The sequence below is a fragment of the Pyxicephalus adspersus genome, chromosome 2, assembly GCF_032062135.1.
Source record: "Pyxicephalus adspersus chromosome 2, UCB_Pads_2.0, whole genome shotgun sequence".
Lineage (NCBI taxonomy): Eukaryota > Metazoa > Chordata > Amphibia > Anura > Pyxicephalidae > Pyxicephalus > Pyxicephalus adspersus.
The window spans coordinates 49427441-49455369 of record NC_092859.1 but is presented as its reverse complement, the minus strand read 5'-3'; the positions used below and the strand labels follow the sequence as shown (position 1 = coordinate 49455369).

General features: G+C 38.1%; 1 protein-coding gene across 2 annotated transcripts in view; it reads left to right on the top strand.

Annotated features, from left to right (window-relative positions):
* The window catches only part of SLC25A48 (solute carrier family 25 member 48), a 33436-nt gene extending 6321 nt beyond the window's left edge, over nucleotides 1–27115 (top strand). The window contains exons 4-7 of one of the 2 annotated variants that reach the window (XM_072400728.1): nucleotides 2573–2825; nucleotides 8059–8316; nucleotides 18347–18480; nucleotides 26600–27115. In XM_072400728.1, coding sequence (XP_072256829.1) covers nucleotides 2573–2825; nucleotides 8059–8316; nucleotides 18347–18480; nucleotides 26600–26719 — 765 coding nt within the window. In that variant the 3' untranslated portion in view covers nucleotides 26720–27115. The remainder of the gene's footprint in view (nucleotides 1–2572; nucleotides 2826–8058; nucleotides 8317–18346; nucleotides 18481–26599) is intronic. The other variant, XM_072400729.1, reaches the window with a different exon arrangement.
* Nucleotides 27116–27929: the final 814 nt, after the last annotated feature.

The following is a 27929-nucleotide window of genomic DNA, read 5'->3' as shown; positions in this document are numbered from 1 at the left end:
TGCCAGGAGGAGGGAATTGATCAGCAAGAGGCTGAGGGAATTGATCAGCAAGAGGCTGAGGGAATTAATCAGCAAGGGGCTAAGGGAAGTGATTAACAAGAGGCTGAGGGAAGTGATCAGCAAGAGGCTGAGAGGGAGCCAGAGTGGATTCCAGGCTGAGAGAGAGCCAGAGGGTTCCAGGCTGAAGAGAGAGCCATAGTGTTTGTTGCACACTGTACTAGCAGTGTGGCAGGTGATCGCTAATGGCATTACTCAAAACAAGAATATTGATGAGTGACACAAGTTTATTACCAAAAAAATGCAAATAACAAATAATGTGCACAAACCAAAAAATAACTAAACACCACCACAAACTTATCAGAAATAAAGAGTAAACAAGCTCAGGTCAGGTCAGTATCACAAGCCTTGAACAAGGAACAGGAACAGGGCCAGGACCAAAGAGCACAGCAGGCAGCAGGCCAAACAGCACTGAGGATCTGGCAAGGACTGCAAGAATGGCAAACTCCTAAATTAGAGGCTTGCAGCTGTTTGTATCGTGAGTTTTCCCTGAATGTGACTATCTGCTGGTGGCCATCGGTAGTACATTATAACACGATATTTAGCGCCACCAGCAGGAGAGACAGATAAATATAACAGTGTTCCAGACTGAGAGATAGCCAGAGTGTTCCAGGCTGAAGAGAGAGCCAGAGTGTTTCAGGCTGAGAGAGAGCCAGAGGGTTCCAGGAAAGCCGGCAGCCAAACAGTACTACAAAACTGTGAGTGGAACAGTACTGATATAGTGTATGTGTTTGGAAGAGAGGGCACCAAGGGAGGTAGCCTGATGCCCAGCCGGGCTACTGTTTATTGTTTTGTAATAAAGTTGTCAAGTGTGTGCTGTAACATCTGGCTAAAATAAACACAACTGCTGTTATTTTTAACTTTTGGAGTCTGCTGCCTCGTGTCTGCCCTGTAAGCATCCCGTTACCATGAGCAACCCCCAGTAATATACTACAGTACCTTCTACAACCTTAAATGTATTTTCTAAACAAAATGTTTATGCTTTGTTAAAGTGGCAGGGCAAACCATACTTTTTTTTACTAAATCATCTGTTCACCTACTGTAGGTCATAATATTACAGTATGTAGTGGCATACAGTATAACCATGCTCATTTTAAAGCGATCATGATACAGAACCTACTATTGTTAACTTCCTTCTGAAAATTCTAACAACTAGGTAAAATGATGACCTAGAAAGCATCGTATTGCCTCCACACTTTCCAGCACATTAATGGACTAGGCCAGATAGTTACCAGTAAAAGCGAGGTGGTTTTGTATACTCCAATTTCTCTTGTTCATTACCATTTTTGCTCAATCTTGTATTTATCATCTGCTGCCTGCAATTGTGAAGCTTAAAAAATACATTTTAATAATTTACTCTTCATTTTATACTAACCTATTTTAATACATTTGGAGCAAATCAACCAAATGTCTATCAGTAAAAGAGCTTTTGATGATTCTGTTGTTATTACTGAGTAACATCAAACACACACATTAAATGTAGATGTTCTTATTGACCGAGCTTAGTACACAGCTGAGAATGTTAAAAGTGCATAGATAAAATTCAGTTTACAGCTGCTTTGTCTGTGGAATTATTCCACACAATATCCAGAAGTTGGAAAACCGCTACTGCCTTTCACACATTACATTCTTAATCAATTATTTATGACTTATTTTTCTGCTCTTCAAAAAACACAATCTCCTTAACAAAATGTAATAACAGTGTGTGCCTATGCATTTGGTAAAAATATTTTTTGTGTGTGCCAGCGGCTAACTGTTCCTGCTTTGCTCTGTCAGTGATGTGCAGGCTCATTTAGCTTCTCCAAGCTCCCTATATCATAGGCAACACCATGTCATTGGGCAGCTCACAGCATTATTGATAGCATCTTCCTTACCGAGCCTCAATGTCATTTATTCTCAATTCTTGGTACTCCAACCTCCTCTTTAATGCTCAGATACTGGAAGAGAGATAACAGTCAAGTGGCCACACATAAGATATTTAGGGAAAAAATTGTAAGACATTAATGGGATAATTCCTCTAAAAGGTTATAGGAAGCAGTGTAAACATTATAGGAAGTGGTCTAAATGTTTACCTGTTGGGTTTACATGCGCTAAACTAATTTCCTTGTATAGTTACAAAATATATAAATCCACTTTATAGGATCTATCCAAAAATAAGTAAATCTGACAAACCCTCAAACATTACCTGGTGGGAAACAATTACTGCCAATGAAACACATTGAACTGGATGATTCCCACAAAGTAATGTTTGTGGGAATGTCCAATTCCCTATTTTATAAATATACATTTATTTTTATTTGTTTGTTTTTACTTTTATTTGTTGGTAAAAATATGTTTTATATATATATATATATATATATATATATATACATATATACATATATATATATATAATAATCATGTATCAATGAGAAAAAGTTGATGATTTTGGTAATATTGTATATGTGATCATGTTGCCTTTTTATTTGTTGGATTCCAAGTCAAATAAATATTATTTGTATTACTTTTCTCCCAGGTTGCTGGGTTCTTTAAAGGAATGTCATTCCCTTTGGCAAGCATAGCAATTTACAACTCTGTAGTATTTGGCGTTTACAGCAATGCACAAAGATTTATTAGTCAGCATCGACATACAGACCGAAAATGCTCCCGGGACCTCATAGACTTGACTTGTGCCAGCATGTTAGCAGGACTGGTTTCTGTTGGGATTGGTGGACCTGTTGACCTGGTAAAGATAAAACTGCAAATGCAAGCTCAAACTTCCCTTTCAGGTAGGATATATATAATTAAATTGTATCAAAACAGTGTAGTTTTGTATTATTTAGATAATGAATTGAAACTAAAAATTGTTTATTAAAATTGAAGGCCTTCTTTATGCTTATAACTTTTAAACAATTAGGGCATCTAGTTTACACAAAATCTAATATGTCAATTCCACACTAAACTCTGCATACAATAAAATAGTTAGCTAGCAAGGGCATAACTAACTGCCCATGTGACTGCTGTAAGGCTTAGGGGCAACTATATTATAACAGCAGTAGAGTTCTATTCTGGTCCTTTGCCATTGCTATTGCTGGGTGAGGGAGACTGCTAAGCCAGTGCTTTGGATGTTTCTGTGTTGGTCAGTCCCTAAAAGATGATGTAGCTGCTGCAGTTGCTGCTGTAGCACCCCTGCTTCTGTAAACAGTAGAAAATAGAAGACTTGTGATTGAAACACCACATGTCCCTGCATTAGATGAGCATCATGAAGGTTCTACATTGTACATGATGTTACAATTAGCCTAGCAGCATTTTCCATTACCGCATTCATTACCCTATGGTGAGGAGACCGCACAGCTGTAATAAATTTATCAGTATTTTGCAGTAGGCAGGTAAGTGTAAAAGTTTTCCTTAAGTGTGCAATAGTGTAATTACTGTGCACTGGCTAACTTTTTTTTTACTAACTTCTGGCTCTGTGATGCCCCTATAAAAATAAGGTAGTGTTCTTGTAAATGGAACTTGAAGGTACAGACAGAAACAAAACATTGTCCTTGGTTCTTTTTTTCCCTTTGGTCTTCCTTGTTTTTTAGCTTTATACAAAAGGTTTAACAACCCTAAAATATTTTGTTGATTTTACAGTATTTTGTCTGGGATTTTAAGTGATGTTAACTGTGAGATTATAGAGCAAGGTCCCACATTTATTATTAACAGGACTGTAGCTGGTATTTTGCCAACACAAAGGACAACATTTTCCAAATTTACGTATGTCTGTATGTATGAACAGATATTCCCTTATTACCGGTAGTTGCATATAGTTATGATTATTAGAATCAGTTGTGTTTGCACATGTATGGTATTTGTATATTTTGAGCAAATGCCACAAGGTGATTCAAAAAAGTAAATATTAGATTTTATTGAAATACCTAAATAGGACATTATCTGCATGCACAGTTCCATTTGGCTTATATACCAAATATGATTTGATTTTATAATTCACTCTTTGTTTTACATGATTGTATAAAAAGCAAATGCAAAAAAATAGTATGCCAATAAAAACATATCTACCCCCCCCCCCCCCCCCAAAAAAAAAAAAAAAAAAAAAAAAAAAAAAAAAAAAAAAAAAAAATCCCCCCCCCCCCCCCCCCAAAAAAAAAAACCCTACAAATATGTTATCATCAATAAATGAAGTAAAAAAACAAAGCTCAGGAACAATGTGCACCTACACCACCTCACAGTAGCAACTCATATTCAACCATCTTTCCCCATTATAGTAAATAGAAATGGACATATTCTGGTTACAACTGTCCTGCTGCTTGATATTTTTTAATGCTGTATCATCTGCAGACTCCTAATTGGTATAATAAAACAATTGCCTGTACTCTAGTATATTTCTCTCAAATCTCCCTTTATTGAACTGTCTTGCTGCTGGCCAGTTTACCAATACTGTATCGCCTATGCTCTCTATTTTCCTAATGGGAGTTTGATAGAAATTGGGCAGAAGCAGGACTGATTTGCACCATAGATAACTACAACAAACTATTAACTGATTTCTGTTTGCTGGTGAAAGTGATCCTATTACCCTACAATTAAATACCACCTATGATTCAGATTAGGGAGCTGTGTCTGTATATTAGCCAAGATGTCAAAGAAAAAGATACATATTTGATCAGTATATGCTGTTGATGAACATCAAAAATTGTACTATTTCATAACCCCATCAACAGTTTTAGGGCACCCCAAACATATTAAAAGAGTATATTGTTTATTTGCAATGTTGCTTTGGAAGCTCCATGAAGAAAACAAAAAAAGGCAGTATGTCAGTGCAGAGCCAAAGCCTTATGTTTCCTTTCTTTTTAATGTAACTTGTCTAATACATTAAAAATGGCCAGAAAGTTACCATCCCCCCTCCATATTTAATGGGATTTGACTTTAAGTAGGCTGAACCCTTGGCAAATTAAACCTTCATATGGTCACCCTTCGCTGTTCAAAACATAAACTTTCAGTGTAACTTGAGTTTACAATACTTAGAGATTTGCTAATGTTTTGCAATGTTTACATTCTGGTACGGCTTGTTCAGAGAGGCTTATCTTTGTTTTCATTGTCTCTGTTTTGGTTGAAATTATCACAGTTATGTAAGATCCAAAGTTAAATATTAAGGTCCTGCAAGCCACTTCCCACATTCCTAATTACCTACAGCTGACCTGATAATTACCCAAAGCCAGAGAAAGTAATTTGCAAAGTAAAGTAGAATATCAGATACAATTGGTATCTAATTGTTTTATTCCATATCTGCATTGATCTATATGCACAGACTGATATTAACTGATAGTGTACCACTTCCCAGTAACTGAAAAGTTAAAAGAACTTATGGATAACATAGAATTTGTTTGTGCGTTCTTCCTGTTCAAGTATATTGGCCATAAAGCTTTTTTAGCAATAAAAATAATTACATTTTATTCAGGCTTAAAATTAAAAACAAATATAGACAGACATCCTATATATATTTAAATTCTGTAAGATGTTAAGTTAAGAAATACAACACCCCAGTGTCTATTTATAAATCAGCAAATCTGACATTCACCAAATATTCTTTGGTGGAGAATCAATCTCTGCCATTGAAGACATGTAGACCTAGAAGATTCTCCATCCAGAGATTGTTTGGTAAATGTCAGATTCACTGCTTTATAAATAGACCCCTAATGCTGCCTCATAAAATGTTTTTTTTTTTAAATCACAATATTCCACATATATTATTTATATATAAAATCGGCCTTGATTTAAGTACTTTTTCCTACCTTTTTGGACACATCTTTCTTCTGGCCCCGTCCCCAGAAATTTTCAATGCCAAGGGAGTGTCCTAGAAACTGCTAGTGCTGCTGGGAGAATGTGTCATTGGTGGGTGTGGCCTTGAGTCATTGGTGAATCTGGTGGGTGTGGTTTTGAGTAGTGTGACATTTGGTCTGAAGCCCTATATCATTGGCGGGATTGGTTTGAACTTCAGAGATGCACTTGAGAGACCAAAGGCCCTCAGGTTGGGATGAAGGTTCACCCTCCAACATGACAATGACCCAAAGCACACAGCGAAGACAACAAAGCATTAGATTAGGGACACTTCTAGAGTGGTCCATCCTGACAAGGCCTGACTTGAACCCTATTAAACATTTCTGGAGAAACCTGAAAATAGGCCTCAGCTTAGATCCACGTAACAAAAACTGTATTTTGTGGGACTTTTAAGGCAGTACATTTAACACCATACAAATGTATAAATACATTTTATTAGTAATATATCTTAATTTAAAATCTCCATGTAAGGAAACAAATTAAAAATGGCCACGGTTTGAAACAATTGCAAACAAGTTTCAAGCTGAGCAGCCAGGTTATAATGCTTAATTTAGCAGATGGTATCTTAAGCATACAAACTTTAAGTAATATTCTTGTATGTTCTGACGCGTTTCCCGGATATATTCTGCTTCATCAGGAAACGGTTACAAACAAAGTAGATTGATACAATATACTATAACAAAGAAATACAATCACATAACCAGCAATTTTCATAAATGCAAATAACAGTATAATTAAAATCAAAATTAAATAACAAACAATACATACCACCAAACAAGATAAGCAGTGGTGCAACTTGACCTGTCAAAAGATCAGCACAAGAGGCAAGGGAGATCACCAGTACAGAAGAGTAGGCAAACAAGCAATATGTAGATATCCAAGTAAACAAACAAAGATAGGGAGGATGTACTTAAAATTAGATAAAAACTGGTTCAAATATATATTTTGCAGAACGATAATTGCAAAAGATATATATATGTATATGTACCATAATCATCACAAAAGACAGGTGGCTGAAGAAGATAATAATGTTTAAATAATACTTACAGGTTAAAGAGTACATCACAAGGAAAGAATATATCCAAATTAGTTGGTATGCAAAATTATATTTGGATGCCTGTGAATTTACCAGGCCTGCACCAGTTTCCCCCACACTGCTCTTATACTTACCCATTGCCAGGAATATCCGGAACCAGCACATCAGCATTCCACATGTCGGAACAGTTCCAGCCCTGAAGGATGACATCATCAGGCAATATAACCTGGCTGCTCAACTTGAAACTTGTTTGCAATTGTTTCAAACAAGGTGGCCATTTTTAATTTTTGTTTTTGTTTCCTTACATGGAGATTTTAAATTAAGATATATTGCTAATAAAAGGTTTTTATACATTTGTATGGTGTTATATGTACTTCTTTAAAAGTCCCAGAACATAGAGTTTTTTTAAACTTTCTCTCCTAATCACCAATAGGTTCTTTAACAATTTGTTCCACCGTCTCTCTTTTGTGGGTTCAGTTCAAATAAGCTAGACTTCCCCTGCCAAACAAGTCATTCATTTCTTTCTGCTTTCTATATTTTTCTGCTTTCAATGCATCACCTTTAAAAGGTTACTGTTCACTTTTTGCTTAATGTATTTACCCTTGGCATGTGCCATTGTAGCAATATAATCAATGTTCCCGCCACATGTCACTGTTTTCATTGTTTTAGTCATTCAGTGTATGTATAGTATTTTTTTTCAAAGAAAGAGGGCTCTGATCTAAAAAGCAGATCTTAGATATTACCATGGATGTTTACTTTATTAGTCTGTCAGCAAATACATATCTGACTTAAAGCTTTGCCATACTGCTCTCACTGCCCACAAACTGGGCTCCATTTAAGGTGCCCTTTTAGGTACTCTTATGGCTTAGTGCTCCAAGACTGGGTGGTTAAGGCCTTTAGGTTGTGTTTGCCTGTTATTAATATGGTTCCTCAGGTACACTGATGGAAACTTTGAACCAAACATGCCTTATACTCTATGTACTAAAGCAATTCTGTTATATTTTTTTGGGTATTTAAAAGGTATACTTCAACATCAGTATCTTTTTGCCTTTGTACTGACAAATTTGTTGAGCCAAACAATTGAATTGGCATAATTTCTAACTTTTAGTACTATACTTTAATACTATTTATTTTCTGTTTTGTTTAAGAAGGCCTGTCACTTAACCAGAAGACATCACTCTTTTATTATCAAACAACCTACAGAGGCCCAATACATTGTGTATACTGTATACTGAGACAAGAGGGATTTACAGGAATGTATCGTGGAGCTGGAGCAATGATTCTGAGAGATGTTCCAGGTTACTGCATATACTTTATTCCCTACACATATATATGTGAATGGCTGACTCTAGATCATCACAACACACCAAGCGCTTTCTCTGTGTGGCTGGCAGGTGGCATTGCAGGTATGGATTTTCTGTACTCTTTATTACCATATAGGTGTGTTCTTGCAGATTTTATAGTGCATTTTATTAACCCTGCTGTATGATTGTAAAACAGCTTGTAGAGACAAGAACTTCGTTTTTCCTAGTGCAAGTCAATAGGAAGACAAAGGATATTAAAAGCACATCAGAAGTAGATCATAAGCAGTTCAGCTTGAACTCTGAAACATCTCACATGTGAGTTGAATACCCTTGATAGGAAATTGTTTTAGTCCATTTACCTCTACCAAATATGTGGCTTTTAAAGAAAATACAAGACACTGGTCAAACAGTGCAAGACAATGGTGATATTTAAGGAAAAGTTCACTTTAAAGGGACACTTGCTGTAGGAGACTTACGGATACAGCCATAACTGACCTTCTAAAAAAGAATGGTACTCTGCCTCTAAATCTGATCATCTGATTAGAATGCTTAGGTGACTTACCTGGAACAGGTATGCAGGCAAGCAGGATTAGAACACCGTACCTGCGTACTCATTACAGGTGAAAGATTTATAAAGCATAATGGTCACCTGATCACCACTGCAGCAACAAAACTAGCATTTTGGATTGTGGAAGTCAGTCAATATGATAGCCACTATGGGCCTGATTTTTTAAAGCTCTCCAAGGCTGGAGAGAATACACTTTCATCAGTGAAGCTGTGTGATCCAGCAAACCTGGAATGGATTTTTTCAATGTCATTTGCTATGTGTTAGCAAATTCTTTGAATCCTGGGTCAGATCTATCCCAGGTTTGTTGGATCACCCAGCTTCACTGGTGAAAGTGTATACTCTCCAGTCTTGGAGAGTTTTAATAAATCAGGGCCTATATCTCCAATATTGAAATTGTGCTTCATGACAAAAATTGAATATTGCAACCCCCCACTCCTTCCCCAATCTACTTCTTGGAGATTTTAGAGGGATGAATAATGCAAAGGAAGCCAAGAGAGAGAACATTTTCAAACACAGGCTTTAGAATTATTAGTTCCTATGATCATGTGCTGTCTGAAACTGTGTAAGCCGTGTACCGGGTGCTTTCTAGGATACAGCGAAGTCACAAACAGGGAAAAGCAGCCCACTGACACCAATTTATATAAAACAGGAAGTACTTTACTGCATACTATCACAATAAACAAAATTCCAAACAATAACCCAAAGAAAACACATTAAATACATTCACCCCAGAGGTCAGCACAGCGTCCTTTTTCAAGATTGGTTATTATGACCTGCCACATACATAGCCCCTAACTCACTAACTATTGCAGGTATAATCTCAGTCTCTGGTACTTCAGGCGCCAATCCTATAATGCGGTGCGTGCACGATTTTACTGACCCGGGTCTTGTTCTGGATCCATCAATGTCTTTAAACTGAAAAACAGCAACCAGTCTCTTCAGCAAACATGAGGTCCTGCAGGACAGACAGCTCTCCGTTCCTCAGCTTCTCTCAGCCTTTCTGGACAACAATCCTCTTTCCTCTGGACAGGATCTACCTTGGATGGTGGTCAGCTTCACTCAGCCACAGCTGAGTCTCTAGGAACATGCTGACCCTTGGATGCGAATGGATTCTCTTTTACACACACACAGTCCTTGCAAGATGTCTGCTCTCCTCCTTCCTGTTTCCTGCTTCCTGTCTTTCCCAGAACAAGCACACCCCCTATCAATATACAAATACTGGCCACTTGTTTAACTGTGCTCAGAAACAGCGGCATCTTGTGGCTAAAATGCAGAACGACAGTAGTTCTATATTTTATTACAAACATTAAACACATGTGCTGTTTTCTCAATCTCACAACTGTATGACATAAGATTCAAGATAAAATTCTTGAAATATTTGACAACTACAGTTTTTGGCGTGTACTATGATTACTTCATTGGCCAAAATTACTCTATAAAGAGGACCTGATGGAAAAAGGGTGAAGATTTGTTATATTCTAGAAAATATAAAGAATCCTAATTGTGTCTAACCATTACTTAAAAATGTACCAAATTCTTGCTTAAAAGTAACAGCGCACTTTAAGGTAAGTGAGTGGTTCTAGGCAGTGGTCCCCAACATTTTGGACCTCACAGACTACTAAATCCACAGACTCCAGAACGTGCATGCGCCGGGAGCCGTGTGCCACTCAAAGGGGAAGAAACTTTCCCGAGAGGGACATCATGATGTCTGAACCCTCAAACTGGGAAAGTAGGCGGATTGTATCCATTCGAGGGACATGGTCTGCGGCTCTGGCTTATGTGCCCCCCCAGTGGGGTCCTTCTCCTGACCACACACGGGGGCAGAGCAGCCAGAGCCGCGGACCACCAAAATTTTCTTGCGGACCACCATTTCTTGTGGCGACCGCTGGTCCTAGGTACTCTTACACTTTCTGATAATTTGTAGTTTCAGATCAAAGGTATTGATGTTCCCCGCTATTCATCTAACCAGATTTAGAGTGAGATTTTGTAATCTCACATCTGTGCTGCTGTTTGTGCCTATTGACATCAAGACTGAAAATGATGGGAAAGCTAACATTTTTCAGCTGCTAGCAGAACAAAGGTCATTCTTCCATTGGTAACACCTATTCCCATGACAACTGTGTATAAAAAGTTGTAAAAATTTCCACTCATCTCCTATTTTGTCTCTAAAGCAAAATGTGTTAGGAGGTCTACTAACCCGTCCCCATTGTATGTGTTTGACAGTACTAGAATGTTGGAATGTTAGAAACAGCCGATATGCATAATTAGGTCTTAATCTGCTCAAAGGGTGAGTTGTGCAAGTAAAAAAAAAAACATTTTTTGAGGTTTGCAAAAACCTCTTCCTGACCTCTTCTTGCTGTTCCAGTGTCTCCTGCTTTCCTTTGTGTCCTCGGTAGCCCTCGTATAACCAGTGCCTCCAATCTCTCCCCTTGTCTTCTGCGTTCCCCTGTGTGTTCGGTGACCTCAGTGTCACCTGTGTCTATTCTTTGCTTTCCTGTATTAGACATCTGGCTTTGTTTTATGACCCTGCCTATTTGCCGCCTGCCTCGACCCCGTCCATCATTGCCTATTCTCTTGCTTGCCAGTTTGGTACCTCACATTCTTCTGCCCACCCTGGTGTGCCCAAGAATTGCAAACCAGTAACAGCCTGCAATGCCACACCTCAGAGGCTCTGGAGAAGACCAGGCTGGTATTTGCACCTTACTCTTGGCCCTTGTTGGGCTCACACCACCACTGAGCAATCCAGAGCACCCCCTAGTGGTTCCATCTCTCCGAGCATGATAACACTCAAGTTCCCAGTGCATGTGTTTTAAATGACAGTGATTAATCACTACAAGTGGATATTTGGTGAAAGTCACTCTTACTACTTTATAAATATGCCTCTTAGGTGTGAAAATTATAACTGCAATACAAGTCTATCAAAGACTAGATAGAAACAGAAAAGTTTAAAAGCCAAAATATCAATTGCACTTCTGTAGTAAAGAGGTATTAAGGTATTGATCAGAAGTACTACTACTACAAGTTGAGAGACATATATAACTAATTTGTCATTCTTTTTAGGATTAAAAGAGAAAATAGGAATGACATTCCATGTTGGTGTCAAAAAGGAAGGAAGATATCAAGAAAAAAAATTAAACAATAGGCTTGAACCCATAGGTGGCAGAGGGTGACTTCATTTTATAGTTACACTCCACATCTTTTTTTAGCAAGTAGATGAACAGATGTTTCTTATGCAAACATTTACATATATTTTTAAAATTAAAAAAAAATCTCTACCAGATTAGTGTTTGGGTACCAAAAGTGTCATGCTCCGGTTATGAAAATCTAGCATTCATTTAAACTACAGCAATCAGTTAGGTTTTCACTTTTTATCAGGTGAAACTATTCTGAATAATAAAAGCTAATTGGATGTTTTGCATTGCTTTTTCCTTATTGAAAAAAGCTTGTTTGTGCACCCTTTATTTTGTGTAACAAGCTAAAAAAGAACCTATGACTAAAAACACCACCACCCACTACAAAAGAGGCTTTATAGATAAGGGGAAGTTGTTTCCAATATTTCTTCACAGCTAAAGATGAAGCAATTACTGCAACTAAACCCCTCGGCCACAACCTTTGACATACTGAAGCAAAAATTGTTTGACAGCAATAACCAGACTGGAAATGCCCGATCAATTCCACCTTCCAATTTACAAAACGAGGATATCCCAGAAATTTGACCTCTGCCAGATGTCATTGTCAAACGTCATTAACATAGTCTAACGTCAATTTAGACCAATAAACAACATACTACCTTTCCAATCTTCACATGATACAAATTCCTAGGGTCTCCTAGTCCCCTGAGAAAGCCAATAAGGGTGAAACGCGTGAGAATGACACCCGTTATGTGATCCTCTGCATTCATACAAGTTTGTTAACCCCTAATGTATGTCTAGTGATTGAAAATGTCATGCTCTTTTACATTCTGTACCATTTTATTTTTGTATTCAATTAATAAAGTAACTATGGTTTTTATATAGTAACTACCTTTATGTGCCTTAAAAAGCCTTCATTTCCACTCTTCTCTACTATATTTAATTTCAATTTGGGGGAAAGCAAATTAAACCAACTGCATGTTTTTGGAATGTTTTCTTGTATCTTGTCTGATACCATTGTACTGCATACCTATTTTTATTTAAAGCTATGCAAATATAACCGAGACAAATGAATATAGCTCTGCAATAATTAATACATCAGCAAATGTAATTGTTAAATGCAAGCAGTGTGAATACTTGAATTTGCTCTGGTATAAGCCTCTTGAAGTCCCTGTATATTAGAAGTGGGCATTGGGAGAAAAAAAAGTACAATGAGCCAATCAGTTGATGTGCTGACAAAGAACATATTGAACAGAGTGACAGAGAGATGAGCTTCATTACTGCACAGATTCTTCTTTCACTATCCATTCACAGGCTGGGGCAGGTCAAGAGTGACCTGGTTTAAAAGGAAGTGGAATAAATAATGCTGGCCATATTCCCCATTCCTGTTTCCATTGTTTCCATGTAAGGTGTATAATTTACAGACAGCAAAGAACAAAAAACACCTAAAACAGATTTCATGTTCTGAAATTGGAAAATAGAAAAACTGATTTATTGGATTTTGTAATTATGTCTCACAAGGGCCTGATTTGTTGGGGGCTCGTAAAGGCTGGGGAGGAGTTCACTTTCGTTTGTGGGGCTGGGAGGCCCAGCAGATCTGGAGTGGATCTGGTCCAGGATTCAAAACATTTGCTAACAAATAGCAAATGACTTTAAAGAAAGCTGTTCCGGGTTTGCTGGATCGCCCTGCTTCACTGGTGGGGGTGTATCCTCTCCAGCATTGGAGAGCTTTAATGGATCAGGCCCATAGTTTGAATCATTTGTATTACCAAATTGCCAAGCTGCAATATCTAAAGCTAGCAAAGTACTTTCTTGTAATAAAAGAGGAATAGACTGCAGAGATGGAGACATAATCCTGCCCCTGTAAAAAGCATTGGTCAGACCACATCTGGAATATGCAGTCCAGTTTTGGGCACCAGTTCACAAAAAGTACATTGTGAAATTGGAGAGAATGCAGGGCAACTAAAATAATAAACGGAATGGAGGGAATCAGCTGCCTCAGGAAGAAGATTCAGCAACTACTATAGATTGCTTTAGGAAAAAGCTGAATGCTTTTCTAGAAGCACAGAATATACCTGGGTATTAAGACTTTAAAGGAAAGATAACAGTGACTGTTGATCCAGGGAACATCCAATTGCCTCATGGAATCGGAAAGGAATGTTTTTTCCCCTGTTGAAGCAATTTGTACCAGGGTTTTTTTTGCCTTCCTCTGGACCAACTATGTCTTATAGGGTTTTATATCTGGGATATGTTTGTTTCCCTAGTGGTTGAACTTGATGGACTTATGTCTTTTTTCAACCTAACCTACTATGTAACTATATCAGACTGAGGACAGAAAAAAATGTGCTGTGGGAAAATCTCTTGATTAAAACTGAATATGGCAGCAAGAGCTACTTAATAGCCTATTCAGTTTTTTTCTTGGTATTTTTTGCTTTACTTTTGCTTTAAACATATGTAAATGTGCTTTAAGTGAGTCCCTAGCTTATCATAACTCTCCATTTGCATAGAGTCACTTTCTCTTGTATTGATCTTGTTTAAATGGATAAAGAAAAACATCTGCTGAATACGAACAAGATGTACAAGTTCACATATCACAAGCCGAGAGGTGTAGTGGAATAGGCTGCTAACAAACTTCTTCCTGTAATGCTGCAAGTCTGTGGTTAACATCAAAAGCAAAATAAATTGCACGTGGTCTAATGTATTTTGTGATGCAAAATATAACTGTGTTTAAATTTAGACAAGCTAGAGCAAGAAAAAATTAGTAAATTCTAACACAGAAATAATATTTACATTAAAAATTACATTAAGGTAAAGTAATTTTTTAAAGCAGTTTAAAAAGTAGTTTTTAAAGCAGATAAGTTTTACCCTTTTACCAGTTTAACTGTTTGTTAATAAACAGCTAAGGACAAGTAGGGCCATGTCACACTACCAACTTTGCCTACAACGCATACATATACAAATATATATATATATATATATATATATATATATATATATATATATATTAACAATTAAGCATTCAATTTCCATAATGTACTTGGGTTTGCTTTGCCAATATGATGGCTCTGAGGTGAATGTTGTTGGTGCAAAGTCTGTGCAAATCCAACCAGGAATTTGTTTTGTTTAAACATAAGGAGCTGTCTGCCTGCCTGCCTACCTACCTGTGTCTGAACTATGGCTATAGGCATTACAAGGGCATCCTCCTGTGGAGAATTTCAGGACACACACTTAGACAAGAACATGCAAGATGAATATAGCAGCATTTATCAAAAATATGCAAGGCACATGATGACGCACAGATAGAAAACACCTACTGCAATACAAGACCATGCTAGACGAATATAGCAAAGCATCAAGGAATGCACAATATTTTTTTCTGATGCACAGTTGGAAAACATCTGCTACAATAATCTCAACCATTAGCTGGCTGGTTGAGATATTCAAGCACATATGTAATGGGAGCCATTCGTGCCAGGTTTTGTTCTGCGTATCTATAAAGCTTCTGGACAAAATCCTGAAGGTATCTCAATGGGAGACCCAACACATCACAAATTTCAGAGATTTCCAAGATCAGGAGAAAGTAAAATGGATTGAGATTGCCTTGAACTTTAACCAAGCCATGGTTACAGCACCATTGTGTTACAAGTTACAATGATTAACTACAGACCCAATTCTCTCACAACCCAACACATGCTGCCAAAAGAGCAGCACTAGTACAAGATGTTAGATTGTAGTCATTTGGGAAATGAAAGCATTGTTGCCTTTCCTACACTCCTTACTACTGGTTCTGAACTATCAAGATATATACATTCTTACTGTGTACTCATTGGCTCTCCCCATCCCCTGAAGAAGCGTAACCAGTAAAACGCGTTTAGACTTGAGATCCAGTTTATTTATTTTGTACAATACATTGTATTATATTTTACTTCATTGTCTCTATTTGGAACCTCCACTTTGAATACTTAGTTGTTATCTATTTAGCAGTATGCTCGATGAACTCTATGGCCCTGATTCATCAATGAAATCCGAGCTCGCTGGATGCGCGTACGTTCGCGCTTCCAGCGAGCCGGTTTCCCGCGGTCTGGAGTCGAGTGTGCTCGTACACCTGCCCACTCACTGCCAGCCAGATTCCTGCCTTGATAATAATGAGCAATAGGGGTCGCGAATCTGCCAATTAAGGCGATTAGATTTCAGCTGCGTGATTAAGGAGGATCTGTTAAGCTACACACATATACATAAGAAGCAAACAAAAGAACATGTGTGTGCTTGTGACTTTTGTGAGAAAATCTACTCCGATGGCTTCGCGCGCTGTCAGTCGCAAGATAGTCGCGGGATTTTCCCGCGAGCGGCTTCTCCGATCAGGCATCGTAAGCTTTTATATAGGTGCCTATGTAGAGGAGTTGAACTCGGTTAACTCTTGCCTAACAGAAAAGAAATAAGTGATTTTAAATTATGCTTTTTTCTTAGCGCACATAAATGTTTTAAACATTTCAACAGCGCAAACATTTTTTTTTAGGGCTAGGGGTAATATGTGTGCCATTAGAAAGAATTATTTTTTAGGGGAACAGTGACTTTTAATGCAAGCTCGCCAGTGTAAAGCTGCTGGTGATGCGCGGCTCCGGCCGCGAGCTCATCCAGTTGCTAAATTGCGCAACGGCGACCTTCTTGATGAATCAGGGCCTATGAAGCATTGTAGCGTTAGGACTATTGTGTAACAACAATGGTACCATTTTATTGTACTCTGCAATTACTATTACATAATCACTGACATTAACATGATCATTGACAAACCATATTTGCCTACAAAACACGCAATGTTCTTCTTATTCCTCTCCTTGTTCTAAAAGGAATTTTACATTCAAATTACATTTGATTCCAGTGGGAACAGTGTTGTTGGTCCCCTTTTTTTGCCAGTGGACAATTTTGCACCAATATTTGATGGGCTGGATTAAGACATCAAATGGGCTGTACTCAGCCCATGCCTGAGTTAGAGCAAGGAGTACTACAGGGAGTTACTACCAGCATTTGTTTGCCAGCCAAAATGTGATTATTTCCATTGAATCAAAAAGTATGTATTACTACTAAAGCATTGTGCCATGCTCTATAAAGTGTGTAAAACATTGCATAATGCCCATTATTGTGCACATTGCCCTAACTCAAGTAAAGGCAGGTCCTAAATGTGTATCAATATCACTGTACTCTTCTGTGTCAGTCTCACTATATACCTCCTATTACAGCATTACCACTACGCACATACAGAAAATGCATAGGAGGTTTCTTAACCACGATAAAGTTTCCCTAGCGCATGAAAGGACTTTCACAATACCATCTCTTTTTGTCCTTCTTCTTTGGAAGTTAGCAATTAAAGCATTAAGTGCCATAATGCTTACTGTAGTAGTGATGGTAGTGGAAGGGGAAGGGATATTTAGTACCTTTGTGGCTTTATGTATTGAACCTATTGACTGTGATTTTTATTATGTAATAGCTTATTAACACAAAACTCCTGCAAAGGTGTCCTTGACACCTTCCACAAGGAGTGTAAGCCAAAAAAGGTCATTGGTAAATAGGCTTATTGTTCAGAGTGCTGTATCCACGCATATTTTATGGAAAGAAAAAGGTGCACAAGCAACAGGAATAACAGCAGCCTAGAGAGGATTGTAAAGCTCAGCCCATTTATAAAAAAAAAATATATATATACATATATATATATATATATTTACAGGTTGACATTCAAAAATCCCGCCATCGATAATCCAGATCCTTCAGTTTTTTTGCTTTTCCTCCACAAATTGCAGCTGTTCCTGTTGCTGAGGATGCTGTAACTGTCAGTCATGAAGATGATCATCCCGACAGCCCATCTGCTATTTAGCTTCTTTTCGAGGGTACAATAATGAATAAAATCCTGATGCACTATTTGGTCTAGTTGAACTAAAATTTTGTAAAACTGTTTTATTTAGTTGGTGAACATAAATCCGTAATTTTCTAAAATCCGGCACTCGTCAGGTCCGGAGGTCCATTCCACGTCCACCGGTGTTCTGCCCATTGGATCCCATCCTTAGGCTGCATCCTCTTCCTCTGATCTTCCCCCGGCGAGTGCACTGACGTTCCCCGGAAGTTCCCGGTGACGTCTGTGCATGTGTCAAATTAACTGTATTGAATCCAATACAAAGTAATCATTATATTATAAATATATATAAATGTATATATATATATATATATATATATGTATATATTTATATTGTCTACTGATGTGTTGCAATGAACGTTCATTTCAGGCTTACCAGTCTTTGTGTTATTTTGCTTTTGTGGCACTGCCTATTAACGATATTTACTAATTAATAATGCTTTTTTTATTAGCGCTTTTCTTAATTGTCTTTTATTTGTAAATTCAAAGTTTATAATGGTATCCATTTTACCCTTTTTCTAATTGTAGGAGCCATCTCTTGGGGGACTGCTACTCCCATGGATGTTGTTAAAACTCGTCTTCAAGCCGATGGCTTATATAAACAAAAGTATAAAGGAGTTAAAGACTGTATCTCACAAAGTTACCAAAATGAAGGCCTTCAGGTAACAACATGATATTTATGCATTAAGGTTACACCAAGTAAAAGTGAGAGAATCTGTAAATGTAACAGCTGAAGAGTTTATCATACAGTTGTACCTTGCAGTTTTTCGTGTTCTACCCTGATTTCCCCTCTTTGTTTACACTCCTATATTTATAAATCCCATCCAAGAGTGATTCATTGGCCCTGATTTATGAAAACTCTCCAAGGCTGGAGAGAATTCACTTTCAACAGTGAAGCTGGGTGATCCAGCAAACCTGGAATGGATCTGGTCCAGGATTCAAAGCATTTGCTAGCAAATAGCAAATGACATTGAAGAAATCCATTCCAGGTTTGGTGGATCACCCAGCTTCACTAGTGAAAGTGTATTCTCTCCAGCCTTGGAGAGCTTTAATAAATCAGGCCCAATGCTGCAGTACTCTCCTGTTGGGTATGTAGATTTCCATAATCCCCCTTCTTCTCCCATAGCTCCTGTCAGATTAAGGTCCAAAAAGCTATTCCAGCAGGGACAGGGACTCTGCTGCCATAGGCCTGGGCAGCTGTTGGCAAGGGGCAGCAGATGTGATGGGAAACCTATATCTAGCCCACACCCCAAATAAACAAACAAAAAAAAAGAGAAAGGGTGGGAGAATAATTGTTGTGGGAGCTGCAATCTCCTATTGCCCAGAGCTAAAATCTTCCTCATGGCCCCTAGGGTCTAGAACCAGAAGCGTGCACACCAGAAAAAGATGGCCAGGAGGCTGGGAAAGAGAGGAAAACTCAACACTAATGACAAACTGTCACGCCTGTAAAGGCAGAGCCTCCAGGGGGGCTATGGCTTGCACACTACTGGTGTGGGCCCTAAGAAGGGCCAAGGTGCAGAACTTAAGCAGCATCCTGGACATCCCAGAGCCTATATTGGTGAGGATGTGATGCTGCAGGCTGCTGTCAGGTTGTGGTCCTTGGGCAAAACAAACTGTGGTACTGAATCACGAAGCAGGAAAGTAGTCAAAGAAGGTCGAGGTCAAGGTTCACAGCAAGCAAGTGAGGTCACGAAATAAAGTCAGGGATCAAGAACCAGAAATCCAAAAAAAGACACTGATGACAAGGGGGTCACTGTAGACACAGCAGAAAACAGGACACACAGGAAGAGACAGGTGGAACAGGTGACACAGGGGTCACTGAAGACACAGGAGAACACAGGAGACAAAGGAAGAGACAGGAGGCACGGGTGACACGGGGTTCACTGAAGACAAAAGGAACACAGAGAAAGCACAAGTGAATAGACAGAGAAATAACAGACTTTGCAACAAGGGGTTAGCACAGAAGCTAAACTGGGAAACACTCAATAACAGGCAGGTGAATAGGAAATGGTCAGCAAAACTAGGGGCTTGACACCAGTGGAGATACGTTGCAGAACACTAGTGCTGTGTCTGAGCCAGCTAAATAGCCAAGGGCTATTAAGAAGCTAACTCCTGATTGGCCAGCAGGAGGCGCAATAATGATAAAATATAGAAGGCAGGTGCGCCTGAGGTCAAATTTGCCAGCATGTGCAGGAGAGATGCGCTAGTGCTTTAGCAAGGAGGAGGGAAGTGTGACACAAAGTAAGTGAAAACTAACTGACTCTCACTAGGATCTGCCATTTCCTTGTGAATTTCATTCTTAATGCAGAACCTGTTTCTGGTAAATGTCTCGGTACTAGCCATACACTGTAGTATCTGTCAGTTATTGGAAGTGGTCTCTTGTTGATGTCTGCCAGTTCTTACAGTATTTACCTCCCTGATTATGTTCATATTTTTATGCTAAAAGCGGTACATTGTTTTGCGTGGAAATTTGGGTTTATTATTTTGGGCCTGCAATTCTTAGGAATTATTCCCAGGTATGATAAGTTTGAAACACAAATCATAAAAATTAAAATAAAATAAATAGTTATAAATACTAATTATAAAAAATAATGCATTTAATAATTTTATTAAAAATGAAACAAATTTTGGAATTTGTCCAAACAAGGGTACAATAATAGAATAAAGTTTTGGATTTATTACTTAATATTTAGATTTATTTTGTATAACATTTTTACTGTGTTCAATGTTTTAAAAGCAGATTAAAATGTAATCTGCTTTTAACTTTCCTGCCAAGCCACGCCTCCTGAAGCTTCACACATTAGTTAGAGGTCGTATTACAATTTTTATTTTTAAATGACACACCCATTTTAACTAATCATTCCTGCTTGCATTTGGCCACATCCACATTTTGCCACAGTAAAATGCCTCTCAGGCTCTAATGCTTTAAAATTTCCCATTTAAAGTTGGTCACCATTGATGGCCTGAACTGATAACTATTATTTTCTCTCTACAAATTACATATACTGACTGTACTGAAAAAGGAAAAGTTTTGGCCATGGGGTGTCTGATCATTGTCTATCACCACAATGAAGTCAAAATTCTAAAGTGCTTTTACCCAGAAGTAGTTCCAGAAGTAATAGATTCACTTTACTGTTATACTACCTCGTTTTCAAAAAAGTGGTGCCCAACCTTTTTTCATCTGGGGGCAGCTGTTGACATTGAGATAAAACTTGCGGGCCACAATGCAAACAAACATTAAATTTGTTTAATACTAGAATAGTTTTATTGTAAAATGAAATTAAATTGAAATGTTTCTAGTTACCATAACTTACATGCACTAAATAAAAGACATGACAAATCAAGAACTCATGCACTCACTATTTGATGCTCATTTTATTAATGGAAGATACAAAAATAAATCTTTCATACAGTGCTGGCCGGACGTATATTACTCCCCACTAACTATTCCTGTACCAAAGAGCAGAGAGTACACCATACAATGCATCTTGTCAGTTATAGGGGGCCACTAACCTTCTTTATACTCTTTATATCTCTGCTATGGATACTTCCTGAGAAATGCAATTCATGTGACAGATAGCCAAGGGGGACATGTTCTTACTACTACATCTTCAAGGCCCTACATCTCCCCATTACTGAGAACTTTCACAGAAGGTAAGCAGCCAGCTATGTGTGACCAGGTAGCACAGTATGACAGGTATAGTTTTTCTTATCTTGTGATGGCGCCACAGCTATAAAATTTCAGGGGAAGTTAGCCACAAGAGTCCCCCACTTATCCTACATTTTTTTACACCTACAGCTCCCTTTTCAGGAGAAATTGGGGTTCAAAGAACATAAGCGGATATTTATATGTAACAGGGCACCATGGTATGGTAGAAGTGATAAATTGTAGTGGGGGGGGGGTAGCCACAAGAGTCCCTTACTTATCCTACATTTCACTTTCTCCACTGTTAAAGAGAAACTAGGATTCACAGAAGGTAAGTGGCCATATATGTGTGACAGGGTAGCACAGTATGACAGGTAAGGTTTTTTCCTTAATTTTTCCTATGGAGAAATTGAGGTTCAAAGACAGAATAATATGATGGGGATAACATTTTATTGGGGGGGGGGGATCCTACTGGCTCCCACATTTCCAGTTGCCAACATCCCTATGTTCCAGAGAAATTGTTCACAGGAGGTAAGTGGTCAGCTATGTGTAACAGGCACCCCACCAGCTGCTCAGTCCCCACACTGCAGCATCTGTGGATTTTAGTCTAAGCGGCAATGAGTGGTGCTGAACGTTTCCATGGCATGAGGAAGTGGTAATCACACCACAGTCTGAATGCAGCCTTGAAGTTTTGTGAACAAGCAAGTATATACTTGGGGCACCACAGCACAGAGCGAATTGACAGTACCCTAATGCTCATTGGCATGGAAGTGGCCCCTGGGGTTCCCTAACATGCAAACTCAGTTTGGTGACCCTGGTCTTCAATTATTCCCCGTTAATGTGAAAATATCCCTGATTGTTATTAGGGTTGTTTTCTTGTAAACCTTTTTTTTTGGCAACTTGTTATGCTTAGGAGGCTGGTTTATTTAAAATTTGGTTTAGTAGCAGCTATCAGGGTCCCTTGTGTACCCTGCAAATGACACATTTTTATGACACTGGGTGTAGGAGATATAAAGGTTTATACATGGGGATAATGACAGCAGCATGGACACAGGAACAGCTCTCATGCTGCTGGTGTACCAGAGGTGGTATTATCTCACAGTACAAGGTGGGTGGGGAGCAGTGACAGCTGATTGCCAGGTCTATAGTACCCGACCACTCTCAGGAAGTTTACAATAAGCATGCATGCTCCCTCTGCTAGCAGCACAGTCTCACAGAGAAACATAGGAGATGGGTGTGCCGCATCCCCCGCAAGACGAGCAGAGAGAGCAGAAAAGGAATGAGCAGAGGGCCGCATCTGGGAGCTCCCCAGGCCATAGGTTAGGCACCCTTGTTATAAACAATTAACATTTTTTTCCATTAAGTATTTGTTTTCACCTTTTTAATTTTAGTCACAACTCAGTCCTGCTAATCTCCAGTGGGCTCTTTCGGGGCAATAGACTGGAGAAGATAGACTATCTTGGGAGTACCTGGATGATCCAGCAAACCTGGAATGGATCTGGTCCAAGATTGAAAACATTTGCCAACTAATTGTTTGCTGGATTACCATGTTGTTCCATGACAATCTATCTTTTCCAGTCTTGAAGAGCTTTAACCCCCTGAGTGGTAATCCCGAGTGTGGTTCGGGGTAAAAAAAAATTGTCACCCTTAGCCACACATTCTAGGTAGCTAAAAACATTAAAAAAAACACTTACCTTGTCCCATCCACGTCCACCGGTGTTCTGCCCATTGGATCCCATCCTCGCGCTGCATTTCGCGTCTCTTTCTCCAATCTTCCCCTGGCGAGTTCACTGACGTTCCCCGGGAGTTCCCGGTGACGTCTGTGCATGTGTCAAATTAACTGTATTGAATCCAATACAAAGTAATCATTATATTATAAATATAAATATATATAAATGCTACTGTACAGTTATATTACAGGTTTCAGTATTTTTATGCACCCTTGTTTTAACTCATTTTTGTGTTTTTTTATTTAAAGTTTATTAATAAATTTATAAAATATTTGACATATTTCGGTGAGTTTTTCCTAAGAATAATAGACCTATAATGTAAATTAATAAAAAAATAATGCAAAACAATGTACTACTTTTCCATAAAAATACGGACAGAATTAGACCATCAGGGAGGTTAATAGACCAAGCCCCATATGTTTTGTAGCCCCCCTCAGAAGCCCAAGTGGTAGGGTGATAACACAGTAGCACAGTTGTGAAATAGGGACAGAGGTTTTTCATCTTGTATGGGTAGCACCTGAACAAGTAATTTTTGACACGATGACCAGGTGTTTTGAAACCTAGTTTCAGTTTTGAATAGTCAAAAATGAGTTCCAAGATTACTATCTGGCATTAGGTTAATATTAGTATAATATCGAATTTTTGGTAATATACTTTTACCAAAAAGATATAGATGCACCTTTAAACTGCAACTGCTTTAAAAGAACAAACCATATGCTAAATAAAACATAAACTAAAACATATGTACCGTATATTACTTTATTGGCTGTGAAACAATCTTAGTTCACAAGGCTTTAGAGTGAGAAATTGCATGCCCTTGATGCATTTAAAGATAAATTACTGCATGTCCATTTAAAATAGATTCATATAGGGGTTGATCTAAACAATGACAAGATGCTCAAGGGTAAAATACTCTCAGGCCATGGCTATATGTGAAGTTTTAATCCCAAGGTGATAAAGGAATGCTTGTTCTTCCCTTCCAATGCATTAAAGAAACCCTGTCCTTAAATAAAAGACATTCTTTCTAAGATGTTATGTCCACAAAAAGGCTTTCCTAGTCCAAGTTGCCAAAGGGGTTAACTCCTGGATGCTACCATGTTTAACATGACATCAGGAAAAACAGCAATTACTCCTGTGACACGTTATTGTGACTTGTATTTAAAAGCATTGCTGGTGCTGGGTGTGCAAAGCTTGCATCACATCACTCAATCACACATCACCTAATCTTTGGCTGTAGAATTGTCGCATGAACATGCTCCAGATCCTAGGTATAAACTGGGAGCTACAGTATACATACAGCAACAAAGCAGTTTGGGGAAAGTAAAAGCTTCTGAGCCTGGTTTAGCCAGGAATCTGACTCTTCCAGAAGTTTCCAACTTTTTTGAAATTTGCAGTTATTGCATAAATAAATTTAAAGAACCGGCCTAGAAATATGTAAAACTGTATTATGACCTATTGAAACAGGGATTTTGAGCCTATGTGCACTTTTATTTTTAATCTGCTAAATACAATCCAGGTCCATCAGACCTAAATATGTTCTTACAGACTTACAGTTAATTTTATGTTGAAATTAGACACAACCTGCTAGCTTTCAACAAAGAAGGACCCCTGATCAGTGTAGAAACAGCAGTCCCTCAGGAGACTCCTTAATTTTATTAAAGGTAACTATCAAAAAGGGGTTAAACCTTTTTACTAACAAACAATTAATATCTCACGTGTAGACCCAGCTTTACAGAGATTACTATCACGCTTGCAGACATGCAGGAAATACTAACAGATGATGTGATTACAGGTTTTTCCTGTACAAGAAAGAAGGTCTGGTTCCATTAGTTCCTATTTTACATAATGGCTACAATGATATTAAACCCTAAGATTTTATAAACATTTAAAAATCAAAGTTACATTAATAAAAAATGTTAGTATATGGTTATGACTTAATAGTAAATATAATGTTTTTAGTGAATATGTTAAGCAATAAAACAGAAGGTATTACAATATGTTTATAGGTTACAGGAGAATGATGTTTAAGAGAAATCTAGCTAAATACAATTGTATAGTATACTAAACTGCCTGCCTGACATCACCTAATAAACTTGTAATGAGCCTAGAGCACTTAATAAACTAGCAATAAAAAAAAATATATTTTTTCACATAAACTAAAATTTTGTCATGGCCTACCTTATTTTATCCTGAAAGCTCAAACATTAGCAAAATATTGCTTGCTTCCTGGGTATTCTCATCATGTAATGCCCAAGACAGGTGTATTGCCCTTCTTTTCAGCACTTCTGATTGAGCATGCTGAGCATGTAAATGTTGAGAAGCATGTCCACTAATCAGCTAACCGTTGGTCAGAAGCAGTTTTTTCAGGTGCAATAAATACTGGAGTTTGTAGAGTTCTGCCACAGAGCCTGAGTGCTCAGTTAATGATAAGTTAGCTCCCACCCGTTTATGTATGTTTTGAAAATAGTTTTTTACATGTAGTTTTCAGTGGTTTCACTGCTCAAAGCCACTTGCAAAAATGTTAACTTTGGACCAAATGAGACTATTGTTATCCTTAATTTGTAGCATTGCTACACGCTTTCTTGAACACTACATTGAACACTTAAACACTACATGTAGGTTTCAGGGGCAGTTAGTTGCCTCCATAGTCTTGAAATAGTGCTGCTTGCAAATGCATTTTGAAGTGTTTTAAAGCAGTTTTTACAAGTGATTGTGAGTGTTCCTTGTTAATGAATACATACACGTTTAAGGGCCTATTTAAAACAGACACTAGTTTTTGCTGTGCAGTGCTGAATAATCCAGCTTAATGATGCAGAGAACACTCTGCTTTTGGAGGAGAGGCCATTCACATGGTTTTCCCTCTGTTTACAGAACTTTTCCATTCCTAAAAAATGAATGTGGCTATGATTGCCAAAGTCCCCAGGCAAGCAGATTGCTAACCACCTTTTGTATTATTGTTTTTTCTGTGTTCCACAAAATGATCAGCTTTTTTCTGTATTGCTATGACTGAAATAATGCCAAAATATTGTTTAATAAATAGATCCTAGTCAGTCCCACAGCCATGTCCCCCTTGAATCTTCAGCCCTAAAATAAGAGCACTACCTGACTGTACCTGGCTGTGATTGACTTCAATAGAGAGCCAATCTGATCAGTTCAAACACACCCAGTTTTTATGCTTGTTCTAGTTTAAACCTTTCAAATTTAGGTGCAATTGGACAAGAAGTGAAATCACTATGTACCATCCAAAGAAAGCCTCCAAAACTTTCTCAAAAAGTGTATGTTTATTGGGTGGTATGGATTATTTTTGGTGACCCTAAAGTTGTAGTGTCTATGTGAAATTTTACATCTTTAAAGTGGTTTTAAAAAATAAATACAAATATAACTCTTGTCTATGTATTATTTCAGGTCTTTTTCAGGGGATTCACAGTCAATGCCATACGTGGATTCCCAATGAGTGCTGCTATGTTTCTCACCTATGAACTTTCATTAAAAGCCTTGAAGACTAAAAAGGAATCTGACCAATAGGAACATAGAGGTTGTAATATTATGAATTACATTTTGACTGTTATTTTTTTCCCATTGCCAAGAAAACTCCCTTGTTAGGTTATTTAGCTGACTTCATTGTTATTTAGGAAGCTTGGGGAAAGTTCTGTCACACAAAAAAGTGGGGAGGGGTAAATGTCACAGTAATTTGTATAGACACATGTAAAAATTAGAGCAAGAAACCCAGACTAGAAGAACTTATTCCTACCACACACTTAATGATAGTAAAAAAAGGAAGGAAAGTTCTTAGTTGCTGCGTCACAGTCATGAGGTCAAGATCCTAATCACACATGCATAATCAGTTATCAGGAAGGTACTGTAGTCTTGTTCCATTACTTTGTATGTTACCAAAAATAAAGAAGAGGCTTATGAAACCTGTGGGTTAATAGTATGTGTTTTATTTCAGTGAACCTGGAATAATCAGAATACCTTATTATTTCATGGGTTTACTAACTAATATCTGCATTACAAAATTTATTTCAAAAACGTATGACCCTGTTGACTTCTAGGTATTTGGAAAAAAATAGTGGCTCTATGCTGCTAACATATTTTGGAATGTTGTATTTACAAATGCTCAAATTAGTGAATATGCTATACATTGTCTATGGAAAAAGGATTGCTTGAGGCTTGTTTGATCTGTCGGCTAAGTTGATAGTCATTGAAACGAAAGTGTCAGAGCACTTTAGGAGTTTTAACTTCATACAAGTCTAACAGCTAAACTACTATCACCCCTCACTTCCAGTGCAGCTGGCACACTCCTCTTCTGTCTCCAAGTTTCAAGTTGTGGGTGGGCTTTCGGTGTCCTCGACCTACAATGGCCTAGGATGACATTGCCACTGCCTAAACTGCTAGCCTGTTTCTTAGACTGGATGAGGTGGATTCTTACCTGAGCTACAAATCATTTTGCAATAGGGGGTGGGCGGAATGGCTATGTAATTATTTTACTAATCAGCCATCTGCTTGCCTGCATGGTCTGTCTTTTCTGACTTCAGGCACTGTCCGGGCAGCCAGAGACAATTTCCAGGGGGTGAGGGGTGCCAGGTATCCCTTGGACTCACAAAATTCAGAACAATTTTAGATGTACTACAGCCTGGATTTAGATCTACCTGAATTTAGGAAAGACAGATGAGGCAGGCGAGTGCTGTGTTTGTGTACTGTATAGTAGTACAGACCTACCTAAAGCAACATGGTA